This window comes from Mauremys reevesii, linkage group 14 (genome assembly GCF_016161935.1).
Source record: "Mauremys reevesii isolate NIE-2019 linkage group 14, ASM1616193v1, whole genome shotgun sequence".
NCBI lineage: Eukaryota > Metazoa > Chordata > Testudines > Geoemydidae > Mauremys > Mauremys reevesii.
In genome coordinates, this window is record NC_052636.1 from 16,221,399 (window position 1) to 16,238,378 (window position 16,980).

At 55.5% G+C, this 16,980-nt stretch overlaps 2 protein-coding genes across 2 annotated transcripts in view; both read left to right on the forward strand.

Annotated features, from left to right (window-relative positions):
• The window catches only part of LOC120381973 (zinc finger protein 850-like), a 754,134-nt gene that overhangs the window by 65,550 nt on the left and 671,604 nt on the right, over nucleotides 1-16,980 (forward strand). The window lies entirely within an intron of this gene.
• Nucleotides 1-16,980, forward strand: part of LOC120381375 (kinesin-like protein KIF22) — a 91,678-nt gene that overhangs the window by 2,181 nt on the left and 72,517 nt on the right. Inside the window, exons 4-10 of the mRNA XM_039499572.1 lie at nucleotides 5-85; nucleotides 173-315; nucleotides 448-580; nucleotides 1,968-2,187; nucleotides 2,276-2,403; nucleotides 2,477-2,649; nucleotides 7,120-7,551. Of these exons, the coding sequence (XP_039355506.1) occupies nucleotides 5-85; nucleotides 173-315; nucleotides 448-580; nucleotides 1,968-2,187; nucleotides 2,276-2,403; nucleotides 2,477-2,649; nucleotides 7,120-7,551 (1,310 nt within the window). The remainder of the gene's footprint in view (nucleotides 1-4; nucleotides 86-172; nucleotides 316-447; nucleotides 581-1,967; nucleotides 2,188-2,275; nucleotides 2,404-2,476; nucleotides 2,650-7,119; nucleotides 7,552-16,980) is intronic.

Genomic DNA, 16,980 nt, shown 5'->3' on the forward strand with positions numbered 1-16,980 from the left:
ACAGCTGCACCTCCCGAGGACCCTGGAGCTGGCAGTGAGGGTGCCGGCCCCGGAGTCAGGAGACCCCCGAGGCTGAGACCCTCAGGTGAGGGGTGGGAGCCCTGGGGAGGGGCTGTGGGGGGGGAGTCGCTGGGCTAATGGTCTCTTTTGTATCCCCAGCTCCCTGGAGCAGCTGGATCCAAGCCTGGTGCAGTGGCTGTTGGCAGCTGGAGAAGCAGCGGAGGGGGCGGGTGGAGGCTGCCGCTGCTCAGCATCCCCGGGCAGGAGCGGGTGGCCCTGCAGACCCAGCTGGAGGAGACGCGCCATGAGGTGGAGGTGGGTAAGCCCCACATCCCTGAGGACTCTAGAGCCCCACGCCATAGCCTGTTCCCATAGACAGCCCCACAACGCTTCCCTGGTTCCCTCCAGCCCCCTTGTGCCTCCCCACTGACACGGCCTCCCCTGCAGAACCTGACGGAGAGGCAAAAGGAGCGAGAAGCCGTGGCTCTGCTGGACAAGGCCTGTCAGCCCAAGCCTGTGCACCACAGCGAGGCCCCCGCCGGGGCCCAGAAACAGGATGTGGTCCTCCTGCTGCAGCAAGGTAAGGGGGCTCAGGGCCCCAATCCTGGCCTGCTCTAACCACTAGACAGCACTCCCCTGTAGAGAGAACCCAGGAGTCCTGGCTCCCAGCCCTACCTCTAACCACCAGATCCCACCAGTCTTGGAGGTTTTTAGGGGGTTCCAGGGGCCCCCCAGCCCTCTCTCCAGGTTGTTAGGGTCCCAGGGGGGCTTAGGGGGTCCAGGGGGACCCTCAGGCCTCTCTTCAGGCTGTAGGGTTACTGGGGAGGCTTACAGGGTTCTGGGGACCCCCACCCTCTCTCCATGCTGTTGGGGTTCTGGGGGGTTAGGGGGATCAGGGGCCCCCCAGCTCTCTCCTGACTGTAGTGGTCAACGGGAGCCTTAGGGGGATTTGGGGGAACCCCCAGTCCTGTCTAGGCTTTATGGTCCCTGGGGCAGCTTAGGGGGTTCAGGTGGGCCCCCCAGCCTTGTCTCCAGGCTGTAGGGGACCCGGGGGGCTTACGGTCTTTTGGGGGCCCTAGTCCTCTCTCCAGGCTGTAGGGGTCCCAGGGTGTTTAGGGGGATTTGAGGGACCCCCCAGCTTGCTCTCCAGTCTGTAGTATTCCTGCTGGGTCTTAAGGGGTTCTGGGGGGACCCCCAGCCCTCTCTCCAGGCTGTAGGAGTACCAGGGATGATTAAGGGGTTTTGGGGGGAACCCCAGACCTCTCTCCAGGTTGTAGTGGTCTTAGGGGGCTTAGGGGGATTCAGGGGACTCTCCAGCCCGCTCTCCATGCTGTAGGGCTCCTGGTGGGGCTTAAGGGGTTCTGGGGGGCCCTCCAGCACTCTTCTCATGCTGTAGGGGTCTAGGAGGGGGCAATGTGGGTTGCGGGGGTGGGGTATTAGGAGGGGAGGAGCTAAGAGGGGGCATGGCTAAGAGGGCATGAGGCGGGGTTGCAGGGGCGGGTCTCGGAGGGAGGGAGGCTGGGTATGTGGCGGGGAGGAGCCAAGTGGGGGCAGGGCAGCAGGAGGGGAGGAGCTAAGAGGGTGCAGGGCTAAGAGGGGCCACCCTGACTGGCTGGTGTCTGAGCAGGGGCGGGGCTAGTGCCAAATACAAATGGCTGCGGCCCGCGTGAGCTGCAGCTTGTGTCGGACCGAAAGAGCAGGAGGCTCGGTGAGCGCGAGGCGAGGGAGTAGCTGGGGAGCGTGAGGTGGGGAGAGAAGATGGGGCACCGGGAGGGGAAGGGAAGGGGGCACTGAGGCGGGGCACCGGGTGGGAGGAGGGGCAGGGCATCTGGAGGGGGAGGGGAGGAGCCCAAAAGCTGTGGGGAGACCATGGGGGGGCAGAGAGCAGCAGGTTCACCCCCTAGCTCAGCTTGGGGAGTGGAGTGGGGGGAAGCCCATTTGCCATCTCTCAACTCCCCTCCCCCCAGCAGCGAGCTCTCCCGCCACCCCCCAGCCCCTGGGGCGGGCACCATGCTGTCCCAGCAGAGCCAGCCTGGCCGAGCCCCGCCGTGCCAGCCCCCCAGCCCATGTACGAGTGTGCGTCCGCCTGCGCCCCTGCAGCCAGGGGGACCCCTGCATCCGTGGCTTGGATTCCCACTCCGTGGAGATCTCCAATTGGAGGAACAAGATGGAGACTGTACAGTACGAGTAAGTGGAGTGGGGTGTCTCCAGCTGGGGGTGCCCCTGGGCTGAGCTCCTCCCTTGCCATCACAGGATGCCCTACCCTGTTCTCCAGGTTCGACACCTTCTATGGTGATCGAGCCACCCAGAACGACATCTACACCGGCTCCGTGCAGCCTGTCCTGTGCCACCTGCTGGAGGGGCAGAATGCCAGTGTGCTGGCCTATGGACGCACCGGTGCGGGTGAGTGAGGGGAAGGCTGAGCCCAGAGGCGGGGCAGGGGGCTGTGGAAGTCATTTCTTGCCCCCCACCCCAGGTAAGACGCACACCATGCTGGGCAGCACAGAACAGCCAGGTGTGATCCCACCGGCACTGCGGGATGTCCTGCTAATGACACGGGAGGCGAGCTGCTCACCCGGGGCTGAGGAGTGGGACTTCTCCATCTCCATGTCCTACCTGGAGATCTACCAGGAGAAGGCAAGTATGGGAGTGGGGAGGACAGGACTAGGGGTGGGGGAAGAATTGTCCAGCCAGCTGCTGGACCCACTGTTGCAGATCCACAGGACGGGTACTAAGACCCCAGCTTTGGAGCAGTCTCTGGGAGGGCCCCCTTCATTGAGCCAGACTCCCAAGGGGTCCAAATTTCCTTCTAGGGGAAGCCACAGGCCCCGCCACCTCCTTAGGCTGGAGGAGCCTGCCGCCCCCTGAGTCCCGCTGAGACCCCAGAGGAGACTTGTACCATCTCCGGCAGCATTTGCAGAGCCCTGCAGCCAGCGCTGGTAACAATGGGTTCATTAGCCGGCTGGACAGTGGGGCAAATCCTTGGTTAGCCAGAGAGGGAAGTGTAGCGAGTCGGTGTGGCTTCCCTCCGGTCCAGCAGAGGGAGCTCCTTGCCAGACGCCCAAGTGGGCTGAGACACCACTTCCTGTCCCCGCCCCCCGGAAGTCAAGGGGCGGGACAGGAAGTATAAAAGGAAGACACCAGAGCTCAGTCAGGAGCCAGCAGCCGCCGGGAGCAGACGTGCCGGCGGGAGCTCCTGACCAGGAGCCTTCTAGCAACCAAGGCAGCTGCCCAGACTGGCCTCCGCTTCCCCGCGCCCACTACGAGGAGGAGGAGCCGCCCGAGCCGCCCCGTGACAGGTACTGGGACCACCCGCCGGACCACCCCTGCGCCCCCCCTGAAGAGGAGCCGCCGGGGCTTCCCCGGCCCTGCTTCCCGGAGGAACCGCCGGAGCAGGCCTGGCCGGACTTTCCAGAGGCACTACCAGACCTCCCCCCAAGCCCAGACCCGGAGGAGCCGAGGACCTTTGGCTGGCCCGAACCGGATACAAGTGTGCAGGTAGGCCCCGAGGGGGATATGGAGTGTAGCCCGGGGATAGCCGACCCTTGTCAGGCTACGGACAGTGAGGTACCCATGTCGGTGTGTTTCGGTCTGGACCCCACCGACCAGCGGCCGTGAGAGCCGCTAATAGGGCCCCGGGCTGGAACACAGTGGAGTGGGTGGGCCTGTGTTCCCCCTGCCACCCCACTCACGGGTGGCAGTCTCCCCCTCACCCCAGCGCTCAGGCTTAGGCTTACCTGAACTGCTGCTCAGCCCTGCCTAAGGGTCTGAGCCCTCTGTTTGTTGCTGCCCCGCCCTGAACTAGGGCCTGGGCCTATATTGACTCTGTTGCCGCCCAGCCCCTGCTCCAGAGGCCTGGGCTCATATTGACTTTGCGGTTGCCCAGCCCCTGCTCCAGAGGCCTGGGCTTGTATTGACTCTGTTGCTGCCCAGCCCCTGCTCCAGAGGCCTGGGCCTATATTGACTTTGTTGCTGCCCAGCCCCTGCTCCAGAGGCCTGGGCCTATATTGACTTTGTTGCTGCCCAGCCCCTGTTCCAGAGGCCTGGGCCTATATTGACTTTGTTGCTGCCCAGCCCCTGCTCCAGAGGCCTGGGCTTATATTGACTCTGCTGCTGCCCAGCCCCTGTTCCAGAGGCCTGGGCTTATATTGACTCTGTTGCTGCCCAGCCCCTGTTCCAGAGGCCTGGGCCTATATTGACTTTGTTGCTGCCCAGCCCCTGCTCCAGAGGCCTGGGCTTATATTGACTCTGTTGCTGCCCAGCCCCTGTTCCAGAGGCCTGGGCTCATATTGACTTTGCGGTTGCCCAGCCCCTGCTCCAGAGGCCTGGGCTTGTATTGACTCTGTTGCTGCCCAGCCCCTGTTCCAGAGGCCTGGGCCTATATTGACTTTGTTGCTGCCCAGCCCCTGTTCCAGAGGCCTGGGCCTATATTGACTCTGTTGCCGCCCAGCCCCTGCTCCAGAGGCCTGGGCCTATATTGACTTTGTTGCTGCCCAGCCCCTGTTCCAGAGGCCGGGGCCTCTATTGACTTTGCTGTCGCCCCGCCCCTGTTCCAGAGGCCGGGGCTTACATTGCCCGTGCGATTGTCCAGCCCCTGCTAGAAGGGTCTGGGCCCAAGGACGGCTGTCCTGCTGCCCGCCCTGATCGAGGGTCGGGGCGTATACTTATTGACTGTGTGCCTTGAGGTCAGCCCCTGCCTGAGGGTCTGAACCCCTGCGACCTTCGCGAGACTGATTGCCGCCCGGCCCCTGCTCCAGGGGGCCCGAGGCATAGGGTTGAGCAAACCCCGGACTCTTGTCGCCCACCTTTAGAGGGGACAAGGAGCGAGTCGGTGTGGCTTCCCTCCGGTCTGCAGGAGGGTTGAGCTCCGACTCGCCAGATTACAGGTACCCATGTCGGTGTGTTTCGGTCTGGACCCCACCGACCAGCGGCCGTGAGAGCCGCTAATAGGGCCCCGGGCTGGAACACAGTGGAGTGGGTGGGCCTGTGTTCCCCCTGCCACCCCACTCACGGGTGGCAGTCTCCCCCTCACCCCAGCGCTCAGGCTTAGGCTTACCTGAACTGCTGCTCAGCCCTGCCTAAGGGTCTGAGCCCTCTGTTTGTTGCTGCCCCGCCCTGAACTAGGGCCTGGGCCTATATTGACTCTGTTGCCGCCCAGCCCCTGTTCCAGAGGCCTGGGCTCATATTGACTTTGCGGTTGCCCAGCCCCTGCTCCAGAGGCCTGGGCCTGTATTGACTTTGTTGCTGCCCAGCCCCTGCTCCAGAGGCCTGGGCCTATATTGACTTTGTTGCTGCCCAGCCCCTGCTCCAGAGGCCTGGGCCTATATTGACTTTGTTGCTGCCCAGCCCCTGTTCCAGAGGCCTGGGCCTATATTGACTTTGTTGCTGCCCAGCCCCTGCTCCAGAGGCCTGGGCTCATATTGACTTTGCGGTTGCCCAGCCCCTGCTCCAGAGGCCTGGGCTTGTATTGACTCTGTTGCTGCCCAGCCCCTGTTCCAGAGGCCTGGGCTCATATTGACTTTGCGGTTGCCCAGCCCCTGTTCCAGAGGCCTGGGCTCATATTGACTTTGCGGTTGCCCAGCCCCTGCTCCAGAGGCCTGGGCTTGTATTGACTTTGTTGCTGCCCAGCCCCTGCTCCAGAGGCCTGGGCCTATATTGACTTTGTTGCCGCCCAGCCCCTGTTCCAGAGGCCTGGGCCTATATTGACTCTGTTGCCGCCCAGCCCCTGTTCCAGAGGCCTGGGCCTATATTGACTTTGCGGTTGCCCAGCCCCTGCTCCAGAGGCCTGGGCTTATATTGACTCTGTTGCTGCCCAGCCCCTGTTCCAGAGGCCTGGGCCTATATTGACTTTGTTGCTGCCCAGCCCCTGCTCCAGAGGCCTGGGCTTATATTAACTCTGCTGCTGCCCAGCCCTGCTCCAGGGCCTGGGCTCATATTGACTCTGTTGCCGCCCAGCCCCTGTTCCAGAGGCCGGGGCCTCTATTGACTTTGCTGTCGCCCCGCCCCTGTTCCAGAGGCCGGGGCTTACATTGCCCGTGCGATTGTCCAGCCCCTGCTAGAAGGGTCTGGGCCCAGGGCTGTCCTGCTGCCCGCCCTGATCGAGGGTCGGGGCGTATACTTATTGACTGTGTGCCTTGAGGTCAGCCCCTGCCTGAGGGTCTGAACCCCTGCGACCTTCGCGAGACTGATTGCCGCCCGGCCCCTGCTCCAGGGGGCCCGAGGCATAGGGTTGAGCAAACCCCGGACTCTTGTCGCCCACCTTTAGAGGGGACAAGGAGCGAGTCGGTGTGGCTTCCCTCCGGTCTGCAGGAGGGTTGAGCTCCGACTCGCCAGAGGAAGTTACAGCCCAGCCCATCCTGGTCAGCCTGACCTCCCCTTGGCCCAGTTCAGGTGTGTCCCCAAAGCCCTCAGCAGCTGACCTTTAACCAGCGGCACCTCCCTGGCCCTGCTTCTCCAGCTGGGCAAACGCTGCCGAGAGGTGGCCGGCCATGTCTGCCCAGGTGACTGGAGTTGGGATTGTCTTCTCAGAAACACCACTGATGGGGCCTAAGGCTCCAGACAGCTTGGAGCCATTCACACCTGTGGGCCAACAGACCTTCTCCCCACTGCGTGATGGTGCAGCATAGAGGGGAAAACGAGGCACACAGGCTTCATCAAAATATGACCCAATTCCCACCCACCAGTCTGGGTGGGGCTGGCAGGTGTATGTGGGGGGTGAACCAGGAGGGAGATGCACCGGTAGGTGTCCCCGTTTGGGGGAGACAAGGCCCTGCACCCCTGGTTTCCTGCGATTGACCATGACTCTCAGCCAGCCAATAACAGAGAACGTTTATGAGATGAGAGGATCACAGTTCAAAACAGAGCTTGTAGGTACAGACAACAGGAGCTGCCTCTGTTAGGTCCATCTTTGGGGGGGGGGGCAAGGAGGCCAAGAGCCCTATCTGGGCTCCCCTCCATTTTCCCAGCCAGCTCCAAACTGAGACTCTCCAGCCCCTCCTCTCTGGCTTTTGGGGTGGGGTGGGGGGCTGGGAGACCTGGCGGCCTGGGATAGGGGGGTGGCGCAGAGGGAGCCTGGGTGGGGGGCAGTGGGAGTCTTCCCCTGATGTTCCCCCAACTCAGGTGCTGGAGCCGTCCCAGCAGGACCTGCCGATCCAGGAGGACCGGGACCAGAACATCCTGATCCCGGGGCTGACTGAGCGGGAGCTGAGAAGCTTCAGGGACTTTGAGCGGCACTTCCTGCCGGCCAGTCGCAACCGCACGGGAGCCCCCACTCTGCTCAAGGACCGCTTGAGCCGCAGCCACGCTGTGCTGCTGGTGTGGGTGGCACGGAGCCAGCGAGCGGCCCCCCACCGCCGTCGCGTGGCCAAGCTCTGCCTCGTTGACCTGGCTGGCTCCAAGGACAACCGGCGCAGTGGCAACCGCGGCCTGTGGCTCCAGGAGAGCAGAGCCATCAATGCCTCCCTGCACGTGCTCAGGAAGGTCGTGGAGGCCCTCAACCAGGGGCTGCCCTACATGCCGTACCGCGACAGCAAGCTCACCCACCTGCTGCAGGTGTGCCGGGGTCCTGCCGAGGGCAGGGGAGGAACAGATGCTGGGGTCCAATCCTTGGGGGTGGGGGGTGCAGACACCAGGACGCTGCCCTGGCTCTGCTCCCACCTGCTGTTCTCCTGCAATGGAGCTGGGAGCTCTTGGGCATCAGAGGCTCAGCATCAAACTCAGATGTGGGGCCTGGAGCAGAGAGAGCCAAGGGGACAAAAACCAGATACGGGGAAGGGGCAGCGCCAGATGCACAGTCCAATGCTCTGCCCAGCTCTGCCAGCGTGGAGGGACTGGTGCAGGACTCCTGGGTTCTCTCTCCACTCTGGAAGGGGAGTGGGGGCTGGTGGGCAGAGCAGGGTGGGCTGGGAGCCAGGACTCCTGGGTTCTCTCCCGGCTCTGGAAGGTTAGAGCGGGGGCAGCAGGCAGGCACTAATGAACATCTGCTCCCCCCTCCATGTTTCAGCCAGAGCCATGGCAGAAGGTCCCGCTCGCCTGCTGGAGGTTTGCCATCAGAAACTCTCTAACTGCTTGAAGCAAGTCGAGTACGAGCACTTGGCCTGGCTGCGGGAAATTGAGGAGGAGGCCATGAAGATGTTCGACAGGTAGGACCATCTGGGTGGCAGAAGGGCTTGTTCACAGGCTGTTCTGTCTCTCTCAGCGGTCAGTACTATGGGTCCTTCTGACGTGTGCCACAGGCATCTCCTGAGTCTGGAGCCTATCTGTGCAAATGCGCCCTTGTGAAAAGCAGCCTTTGCTTGGTGTTTTCCTCCTACTGTTTTATAGGACTAGCCAGTGGGAGCTTTTAACCATCGCAATGGAGAGTTCTTAGGGATTGGTTAATAAGGCCAGTCTCAGTGAGATTTAAAAGTAAAGGCTACTGGGGAGCCTGGCTTTTCCAGATGCTACTTAGTAAGCGGAGGCAAAAAGAAATGTTAGTGATTTACCTTATCTGTATGCTGGGCAGTTTGTTTTAGCCTCTAGTGTTCAGTGTCTGTGGTCTTGCTAGAATGTCCCCAAGCTGCTGATCAGAAAGACTTCATAGAAGATTAGGGTTGGAAGAGACCTCTGGAGGTCATCTAGTCCACCCCCCTGCTCAAAGCAGGACCAAACCCAACTAAATCATCCCAGCCAGGGCTTTGTCAAGCCTGACCTTAAAGACCTCTAAGGATGGAGATTCCACCACCTCCCTAGGTATCTTGGCCTTATTCATTACAGTGGGGACAAGGCCAAGTGATGCCATAACAGGCTGCTGCTCAGGGTTGAACAGCATCATTTTTCAGGCAAGGAAATAAAGTCCTTCTCTGCTGTTCTGTTTTTTGAACAGCAACATAAGTGCTGAACCTGAGCTGATAGCCAAAACAACACCAAGGAGAAAATCCCGCAGGAAGAAGCGCTCCGTAAGAGAGAAGGACGAGAACAATGAGGGGGGAGCAGGTGTTCATTGGCACCTGCCTGCAGCACCCTTCCCCTGGGATGTCACAGCCACCCGCACTTACCCCCAGCTACTCCCCACAGGGGGGCAATGAGACATTGTCTCAGCCCACACTGGAGGCACAGGGCACCTCCCCTGCCAGGACCTGGGGCTGGGCTACGCCCAGGCTCTCGGGGCTCCCCAGCCCTGGCCTGGGGGGCAGGATCCAGCAGCTCCAGCTCCCTGCTCAGGAGGAAAAAGGACCCAGGCATCCTGCCCCCCCCCCACCGCCTCAGTCACTGGGGGGGCGGGGCGCAGAGCCCCAGCAGCACAGCACGCACCCAGGCTGGGGAATGGTGCCCCTCCCCCGCAAGCACTAACCGTCCCCCAGCCCGGGCAGCATTCCCCGCAGAGACCTCCAGCCCATAGAGAGCGGCAAGCACCACCCAAGCCTCCGGACGTGTCAAGCGAGCCACCCATTGAGGTTGTCTGAGATCGCACCAATCGCCATGCGCCCTGCCAGGCGGGTTGAGCTAGAACCGGGGGCAGGTCGGAGTGTGCCGGGCCGGAGGGTGGGGGGGTGAGGAGACTGGTGAACAGGGGGGCAGACAGCAGAAGATGAGCGGGTGGGCAGCCAGGAGAGCAGTGTCAGGGGTGGGAGAGGGAGGAGGGGGCAGGCGGGCGAGCGAATGGCAAGGATGAGCGGGGGGAGGGGTGCCGGACGGTTGGTGAGGAGACTGAGCAGGGAGGCGAGCAATGGAGAGGAAAATGGGGGTGGGGGGGAGGAGACAAGCCAGGAGGAGGCTGATTTGTCCCGGGCCCTGCACCCCCCTAGGGACAGCCTGGCCAGTGGCCTCTAGTTCCCTCCTCCTGGCAGCACATTCCCCCTGGGTCGCGTGGGACGTGTGCGAGGGGAACTGAGCGCTCTGCGCTGATTGGTTCATGTGCTGTCGGGGGCTCACTGCTGTAATTGGGAGCCCGTTCTAGTCTGCCTCAGCGAGAAGCAGGGAGGCCACAATTCAAACCTTTGAGAGAACCTTTGGGTGGGAAGTAGGGGCCATGGGGGATCTTGGGGTGTGATGTGGGCAGAGGATTACCTAGGACATCACCTGTTCCCTTATCTCATGCTGAAGTCTAGCACTGCTGCTGGCTAGTGACAGTCGAACTTCTGTGGTGAATGTAGCATAGAAATGGCAGACAGTGTTGCTTGCCCAAATGCACCCTGTGCAATAACATACTGATCTTGGGGTAATGCTTCTGACACACAAGAAGTGCCCCACAGTTCCTCTCCTGCTCCTAGAAAATGGGGTGGCTGAATCAGCACTGCTGCTTTGTCTCTCCCATTACAGCAGGGCTGACCACCTTGCTGAGCCACTGTGGTACTGGGGCCCTTTGTGCCCTCTTCCAGGGAGGTTGGTATTGGCTCTGGTTGCAACTGCAAGTGCCCTGGTGTGTTGTTTCTGGCTGCCTACGGCCACCCAGACTGCACCAGAAAGGAGCCCCAGCAGATGGGTATAATCTGAGCTTCCCATCCATTGCAGGAGAAGGAGTGGCAGTGGCTGGAGAGCCTGAGGAGGAAACAGGTGGCTGAGCAACAGCGAAAACAAAAGCTGGAGGAGGAAAAGAGACAGTGCCTGGAGGAGATGAAACTGTGTAGCTGTCCCTCCAGCCACTCCATCTCTGGCTCATCTCAGAATTGCTTCTAACTGGCTCTCTGCATATCCTACAGGAAACGGGAAGCGCATCTGTGCAAGGTGCTGCAGGCTCGGGAGCGGTGGAGCAGATGGAGGAGAAGAAAAGGCGGATTGAGCAGAAACTTGCTCAATTTGGTGAGAAGGTAAGTGGGCTCAATGTGACCATGGAGCCTCTTGAGACAGTGGTTTTCTTATGGGAGTGGGTAGGGTGGAGAAGGGGTCACCTCACTTTGGGTCATGTCCTCTCTTGTATAGGGGCAAAGGGGACTGACATTGCTCAGACCCAGGGAACCAATGGGGAAATCTTTCATTAAAGGTCTGACTTGAACCTTGGGGCTAAGGGGGTTTGAGTTCCTGCTTTGCTTTGGGATTATGGCTAATCCTGATAGGAGTCTCTGTTGGCTGGAATGATGAGGGAGAATGCAGGGGAAGGTGCATTTAGGTCAGCAGAGACTCCTTTGTCAATTAGTACCCCGTCTGGTTAATAGCCAAAGAATGTGCGCAAAGAAACCATCTCCCCCGTCAGCCTCCTGTGCCTGAGGGTCTGAGGCTATTACAAATAGGGCAGGGCCATTCAGATAGGTATGACGAGCCAGAGCAGCCTTGTCTGTGGAGCCTGCTCTCTTCTGTCCCCTTTGCCACCCTGGGCCATGTTCCCTCTTAGGAAACCCTTAATTTGAACCACCTGTTGTGGAGCTGAAGAAACTGGCAGAGCAGCAATCTTCCTCCCTTTGTCGTGCTGCTCATCCTCTCTCCTCTTCTGCAGTAGCTCCTGCTGCTTCTGTTCATCCTCCTCCTGGGAAGGCAAAGTAAGTCCACTTCTTCTATGCTAAATAGGGGGGGTTATGGGTCAAGTGCCCTTTCCTAGCCTTAGCCCATAACCTACTCTGACCCTCCTCATCACCACCACTAGTGCCCTGGGACCTTAGTTGTGCAGCCCCCTCTTCCTGCCCCTCATATTTGCTGCTATATAAAGAGGGACATCACCACCCCCAGCACCTATTGCACCTGCGTCTAGGGGACAGCACAAAGTTACCCATCTCCAGAATTCATTTAGTCATGGAATTGCTAGCAAGTCTGGGATGGAATTATGCACCTGGGCTTTCCTAGTCCCTTAGAGGAAATGGAGGGCTGAGTGTTTGGAAAAATACCTACGTCTGAAAATGTCAGCCCTATGGAAAAGCGTATATGAAGGAGAAGTCAGTAAAACCATCATGCACATTTATGGGGCTATGCCACTCATAATGGTGAGCTGCATTAGAACATACGTGGAGAGTGACCATACCCCACCCTCACTGGGAAGGAAAGAAGGCACTTCAGTCACAAAAGGACTAGGAAATTGGGGGGTGGGGTGGAAGAGTCTATGCGTGTGTAAGTAAATCTATTCTGACACACTCATTGGCCTGTTCTCCTACAGCTATTTACTGGTTATTGTTCTGCCCCCTTCCCCATATGAAGCACACTGTGCAGATTTCCCATCATCCTGTTTTTCCAACGCAAACTCTTCTCCTTACAGATGGGACCTAATCTTGCTCTGACCAGCTGCAGCGCTTTCTGTTTTCGAGTCTGCACACCCCCAGTTGTCTTAGCCAATTTTTTCTTCATCTTTTTTCCTATAAGCTTCTCTTCTCGCACCTGAGAGAATCACACACATCAGGTCTGGACCCTGCCCAGCCTTGTACAAGCCAGTCTTGACATGTTTATCTACCATAGAAAGAAGAGTCAGGAGCTCTTCAGGAGTATGGGGCTCATCACATCCCACGGGGGGAAGATGTCTGGAGTGGAGTGAAAGTCCAAAGCCCCAGTGAAGCGTGTACAGATTTTGAAGGCAGATGGCACCCAGTGCAGCGAGTTCAGCCTCAGAGTTCACAGGAGGAGAAGACCATCACCAGGAATGACTGGAAAGAGCACATGAAACAGAGTTACCCAGAATCCAAGTTACAGAATGCCATATTCATCAGAACAAGGGAGAGCCAGCAGGAAGATGGGCTTCCCTTTTGCTTGAGGTATAGTTTTCTAGCAGGCAAACTGATGTGCAAAATGAACAGGGGACATGGAGGTGAGAAGACCACAAATGCAAGATTCCTTCACTTTAGCTGAGTGGCCTAGCAATAATCAAGAACACGTGGTTGGGAGAAGCGTACTGAGGACTGTAGGTGGTTCTGGCTGTTAGTGCAAGGGAAAGATGCAGTCCTTTAGTCTTTCCCCATAACCTTGAAGGAAAAGATCTGCTTTATACCCCATCACCCAGAATGGGAACAAGCACTGTAGCTTGTTGAGTTTTCATCCTCAGTTGGAAGGAGGAAGAAAAGGGCTTCAGTGAATGACAACCTTCCCCCAGAGCTTAAGCCAGACCAACTAAGCTGGATCCCCAGGTTCTTGGGCTGCCCCTAGAACAGGGGTTTTCAAACTTGTTTTCTGGCGACCCAGTTGAAGAAAATTGTTGATGCCTGTAACTCAACGAAGCTGGTGATAAGGGGGGTTTGGGGTGTGGGGGGGGCTCAGGGCTGGGATGTGTGGATGAGGGCTGCAGGGTGGGGCCAGGAATGAGGGGTCCACAGTGTGGGAAGGGGCTCTGGGCTGAGGTGGGGGGGCTGAGGGCTGGGGCAAGGGATTGAGGCACAGGATAGGGGCCCAGGCTTACCTCGGGCGGCTCCCGGTCAGCTTCCTGCCTGTCCTGGCACCGCAGACCACCCTGTGCCCTGGAAGTGGCCAGCAGCAGGTTCAGCTCCTAGGCAGAGGTGCACAAGCCGGGAACTGACCGATGGGAGTGCAGAGCCGGTGCTCAGGGCCGGGGCAGCACGCAGAGCCCTGTGGCCCCTGCTCCCCAACCTAGGAGCCAGAACTGCTGCTGCCGCTTCCGCAGTGTCAGACAGGTAGGGACTAGCCCGCCTTAGCCGGGCAGCACCGCTGATGGGTCTTTTAATGACCAGAGCCGCCGTGACCGAGTCCCTTCCCTTCTGCGACCCGGTTCTGGGTCGTGACCCACGGTTTGAAAACCAATGTCCTAGAACACCAGGTAAACCACACACAGCACATCTCTAACTTGGCAGCACCTACTGATGAAGTGTAAGGGCAGCAGCAATACCCTGGATGCAAGCAACTGTCAACTCTGGAGTATTCTGTGTTGTCAGAGCGGTAGTCAGAGTTGTACCGGTGTGGTGCTCTGCTTTCTCCTTGTTGATATCACTCGGCTGCGTGTGTGAGTTCCCTCTGTGTGCTGCCCCAGCTCTGCAGATAGCTGACACAGCAGACCCGACAAGAATCCCCAATGACCACAGAGTCCAGTAAGATGCAAAGCCACGTCGGCTAGGTTTATTGCGACCTCGGACACCCGTGCAGGGTCCCCGTAGATTACTTAGTCTACTGGGCGTACTGCGAGAGAGTGCCTCTTGGCAAGGACCCGGCTTAGTGGCGGGACTTTCCACTCCCCCTACGGCCGGACAAAGGCACCTCCCCAGGGATGCCTTCTTATACACAGATACAAACAAGTTACACATCACACCTGACGTATTGAGGTGCAACCTTTCTCATGTACGGTACAACCCTTCTACGTATTAAGGTGCCGCCTCTCACCTTGTACATGTTGGTTCGATCAAAACAACTCTATCCATCATTTTACCCTTTTGCCCCTGTCATTGGGATGGGTCGGCCTGTCCTCCTGTTATCTATGGAATGTTTCGGTATATTGTGTTCTACTGCTATGTTTATGCTAGGTGAATATATGTTTATGCAGCATCAGCCCTTTTCGTGCCAGCTTCTGTGAGCAGGGCCTACCTCTGGCTCACAGCTTAACTTTGCTTTATGTTAGCAAAGTCTTGACCATTACTTTAGTTCAGGCCTCAGGCCTCATACTGGGCCTTTATCAGGGCCTGCACTTACTACATTCCCCGCTTTTTGTCTTTTTATGGGAGGATGTTTACCCATCGTCCCGGAAAAGCATAATGCATGGACTAAAGATAACCCAGTGGGCTAAACACTGTTATGTGGTTACCTTATTTTACCATCCACACACTCATGCCCCATCTGTCTTTTTAGTCTGCACATTCCCTCGTACGACTATTAGACAGACTTTATTATCCAATTATTTTTTGTCCCTTATGATGGGCCTGGGAATGTTAGGCCCGGAACCATGGATACATGGGGGTCAGTAGCCTCTCTGGTGTTTTATTGAGGGCCTCATGAGACCATACAAATGTAAATGTAAAATATAAAGGTAGTATTATGATTGAGCCTTAGAGGCACTCCCAAATAATTAATATATATAAATTATATAGTTATAGCATATATATTTGTAGCGTGTATGGGCATATATGTATAGTATGTATGTGTACATATGACACCACCTTATATCCAAGCATAACCATGTTTTTCCAATTTGCTGGTGTACTCTGGCCCTTTTACTTTGGTGATACAGATAGACACACACCCCTATTAGGGCAATTTCAGTGACTATCTCTCTCATTATTAGTAGTAGGCTGAATGTTTTAAAATACTGGGATGGGGATTATGATAGTGTGTCCCACACTGCTATGTGAGAAGTAAAACAGAAATTTGGAGTAGTGACACTACCACTGAGGCCTTTATATATAAATATATTGTAATTAGTTACTACACAGTACCGTCCATTCATGTTATAGGTTATCCTTAGAGCTGGTTGTCACCCTCTGGTCAGCTTTACTGGGCAGGAAACAGAAGTGGGTAGCTTCTCTGTTCCATGGGTTGATGTAGATCCAGTTGTTTCTTGTGGATGCCGTCTTCCAGATAACCTACTGAATGGACAGTAACCAATTTATCAAATATTGCTGTGTCTGGATTTAATATTGGTACCCAGACACTGAACAAGATTGTTTTGAATAACATGTGCCTTAGTTAGGATGCAGTGTTACTGACCCAAATTATGACTGGTACTAACAGGCAATTTGTTTACCCAATTTGTAGTTACTATGTAACTTAGTTTCTTTACCAATTTGTTCTTTTCTTGTCTTCATGTTGTTTGCTGCCATTCGTTTGTTGATTTGTACCTGTGTGTTGGTTAAACAGTTTAGCAAGGTTATACACATTGTACATGTTGTACAGCAATCATACAATACAGCAACAATACAGTAGTATAATAATACAGTAGTACAGCAATAATACAGCAGTACAGTGATAATACAGTAATACAGCCATCATACAGTTGTTTTTACACAATAACCAACTTGAAATTAAATGACAGTTTTTCTGGTCCAGCTAGTGGTTTTTAGCTGATTGTTAAATTAATTGTCCACATATTGTAGATAGAGGTGTAATTGACCAGTCTCTTACTTATAAAACACTTCATTTTTCTTTTTTTTGATGCTTGGGGGTTTCTTCACTGTATACAGATATGAACTGGTGTCTTCAGGGTGTGATATTTTCTGGTGTCTTTGGTCTGTGGGATGCAACTTAAACAACTTTTGTTAGTTAACATAGTAAAGTTTTGTTGTTGTTGTTGTTTGCTTTTCAGTAACCCAAACTTAATACACAGTTATAGGGACCGAGTCTTTTATAACACAAGCTATACTTTTGCAATTGTTGTATAGACGTTCATTTTCATTTGGGGTGCATTACTAATATTTCATATTAAATATAACGCTTAACAGCTAAAATAAATGCTCACAATCTTCCATGAGAAAGTGTATTACTTTCCTTTGCTGAACACTTTGTTTCAGCAAAAGAGTTAGTAACATAATTTTAACTAGCTTTCTAGAGTTAATTTGCTTGTGATACCAACTTCATTCTTGTTAACTGTTTAGGAGCACAAACCTTAACAACCATTGCTTCCCATTAACATAACATAACATAAAAGAAAAGCATATAAAACTAAACCAACTATAAAATTAAACCAAAATAAATTTTAAATACAGATACATGCAAATACTTTGAGAGTATTTGAGGGTATACTTTCATGATGCTCTGTTATGTTGGGGAGCCAAAGGTGGAAACCTATTGAAAATGTTAAAACCTGTTAAAATTGTTTGGTTAGCTTTATGCATAAATTGTTGTTTTAAAACATTTTGGTTATGACGTTCTTATAACTATATTTAAAAGTGCAAACAAGTTTATAAAAAGCCCAAACAAGAAATTGACATTTGTTAATATTATCTTTACCTTAATGTTGAGGTTTTCCCTTTCAAAGAAAAAATGTATAACAATTTAAAAAAAAACTTAAAAAACAAAACTGTGATTGATAAAGATAATTATTTTTGTTTGCAATTGCATTATTTGTTGAGGCAGAAATATATGTACATATATTTGTAGCTGAAATCTTTTTGAACTTTGCACAAAAATTGGTGCTAATACTACTATTTTACC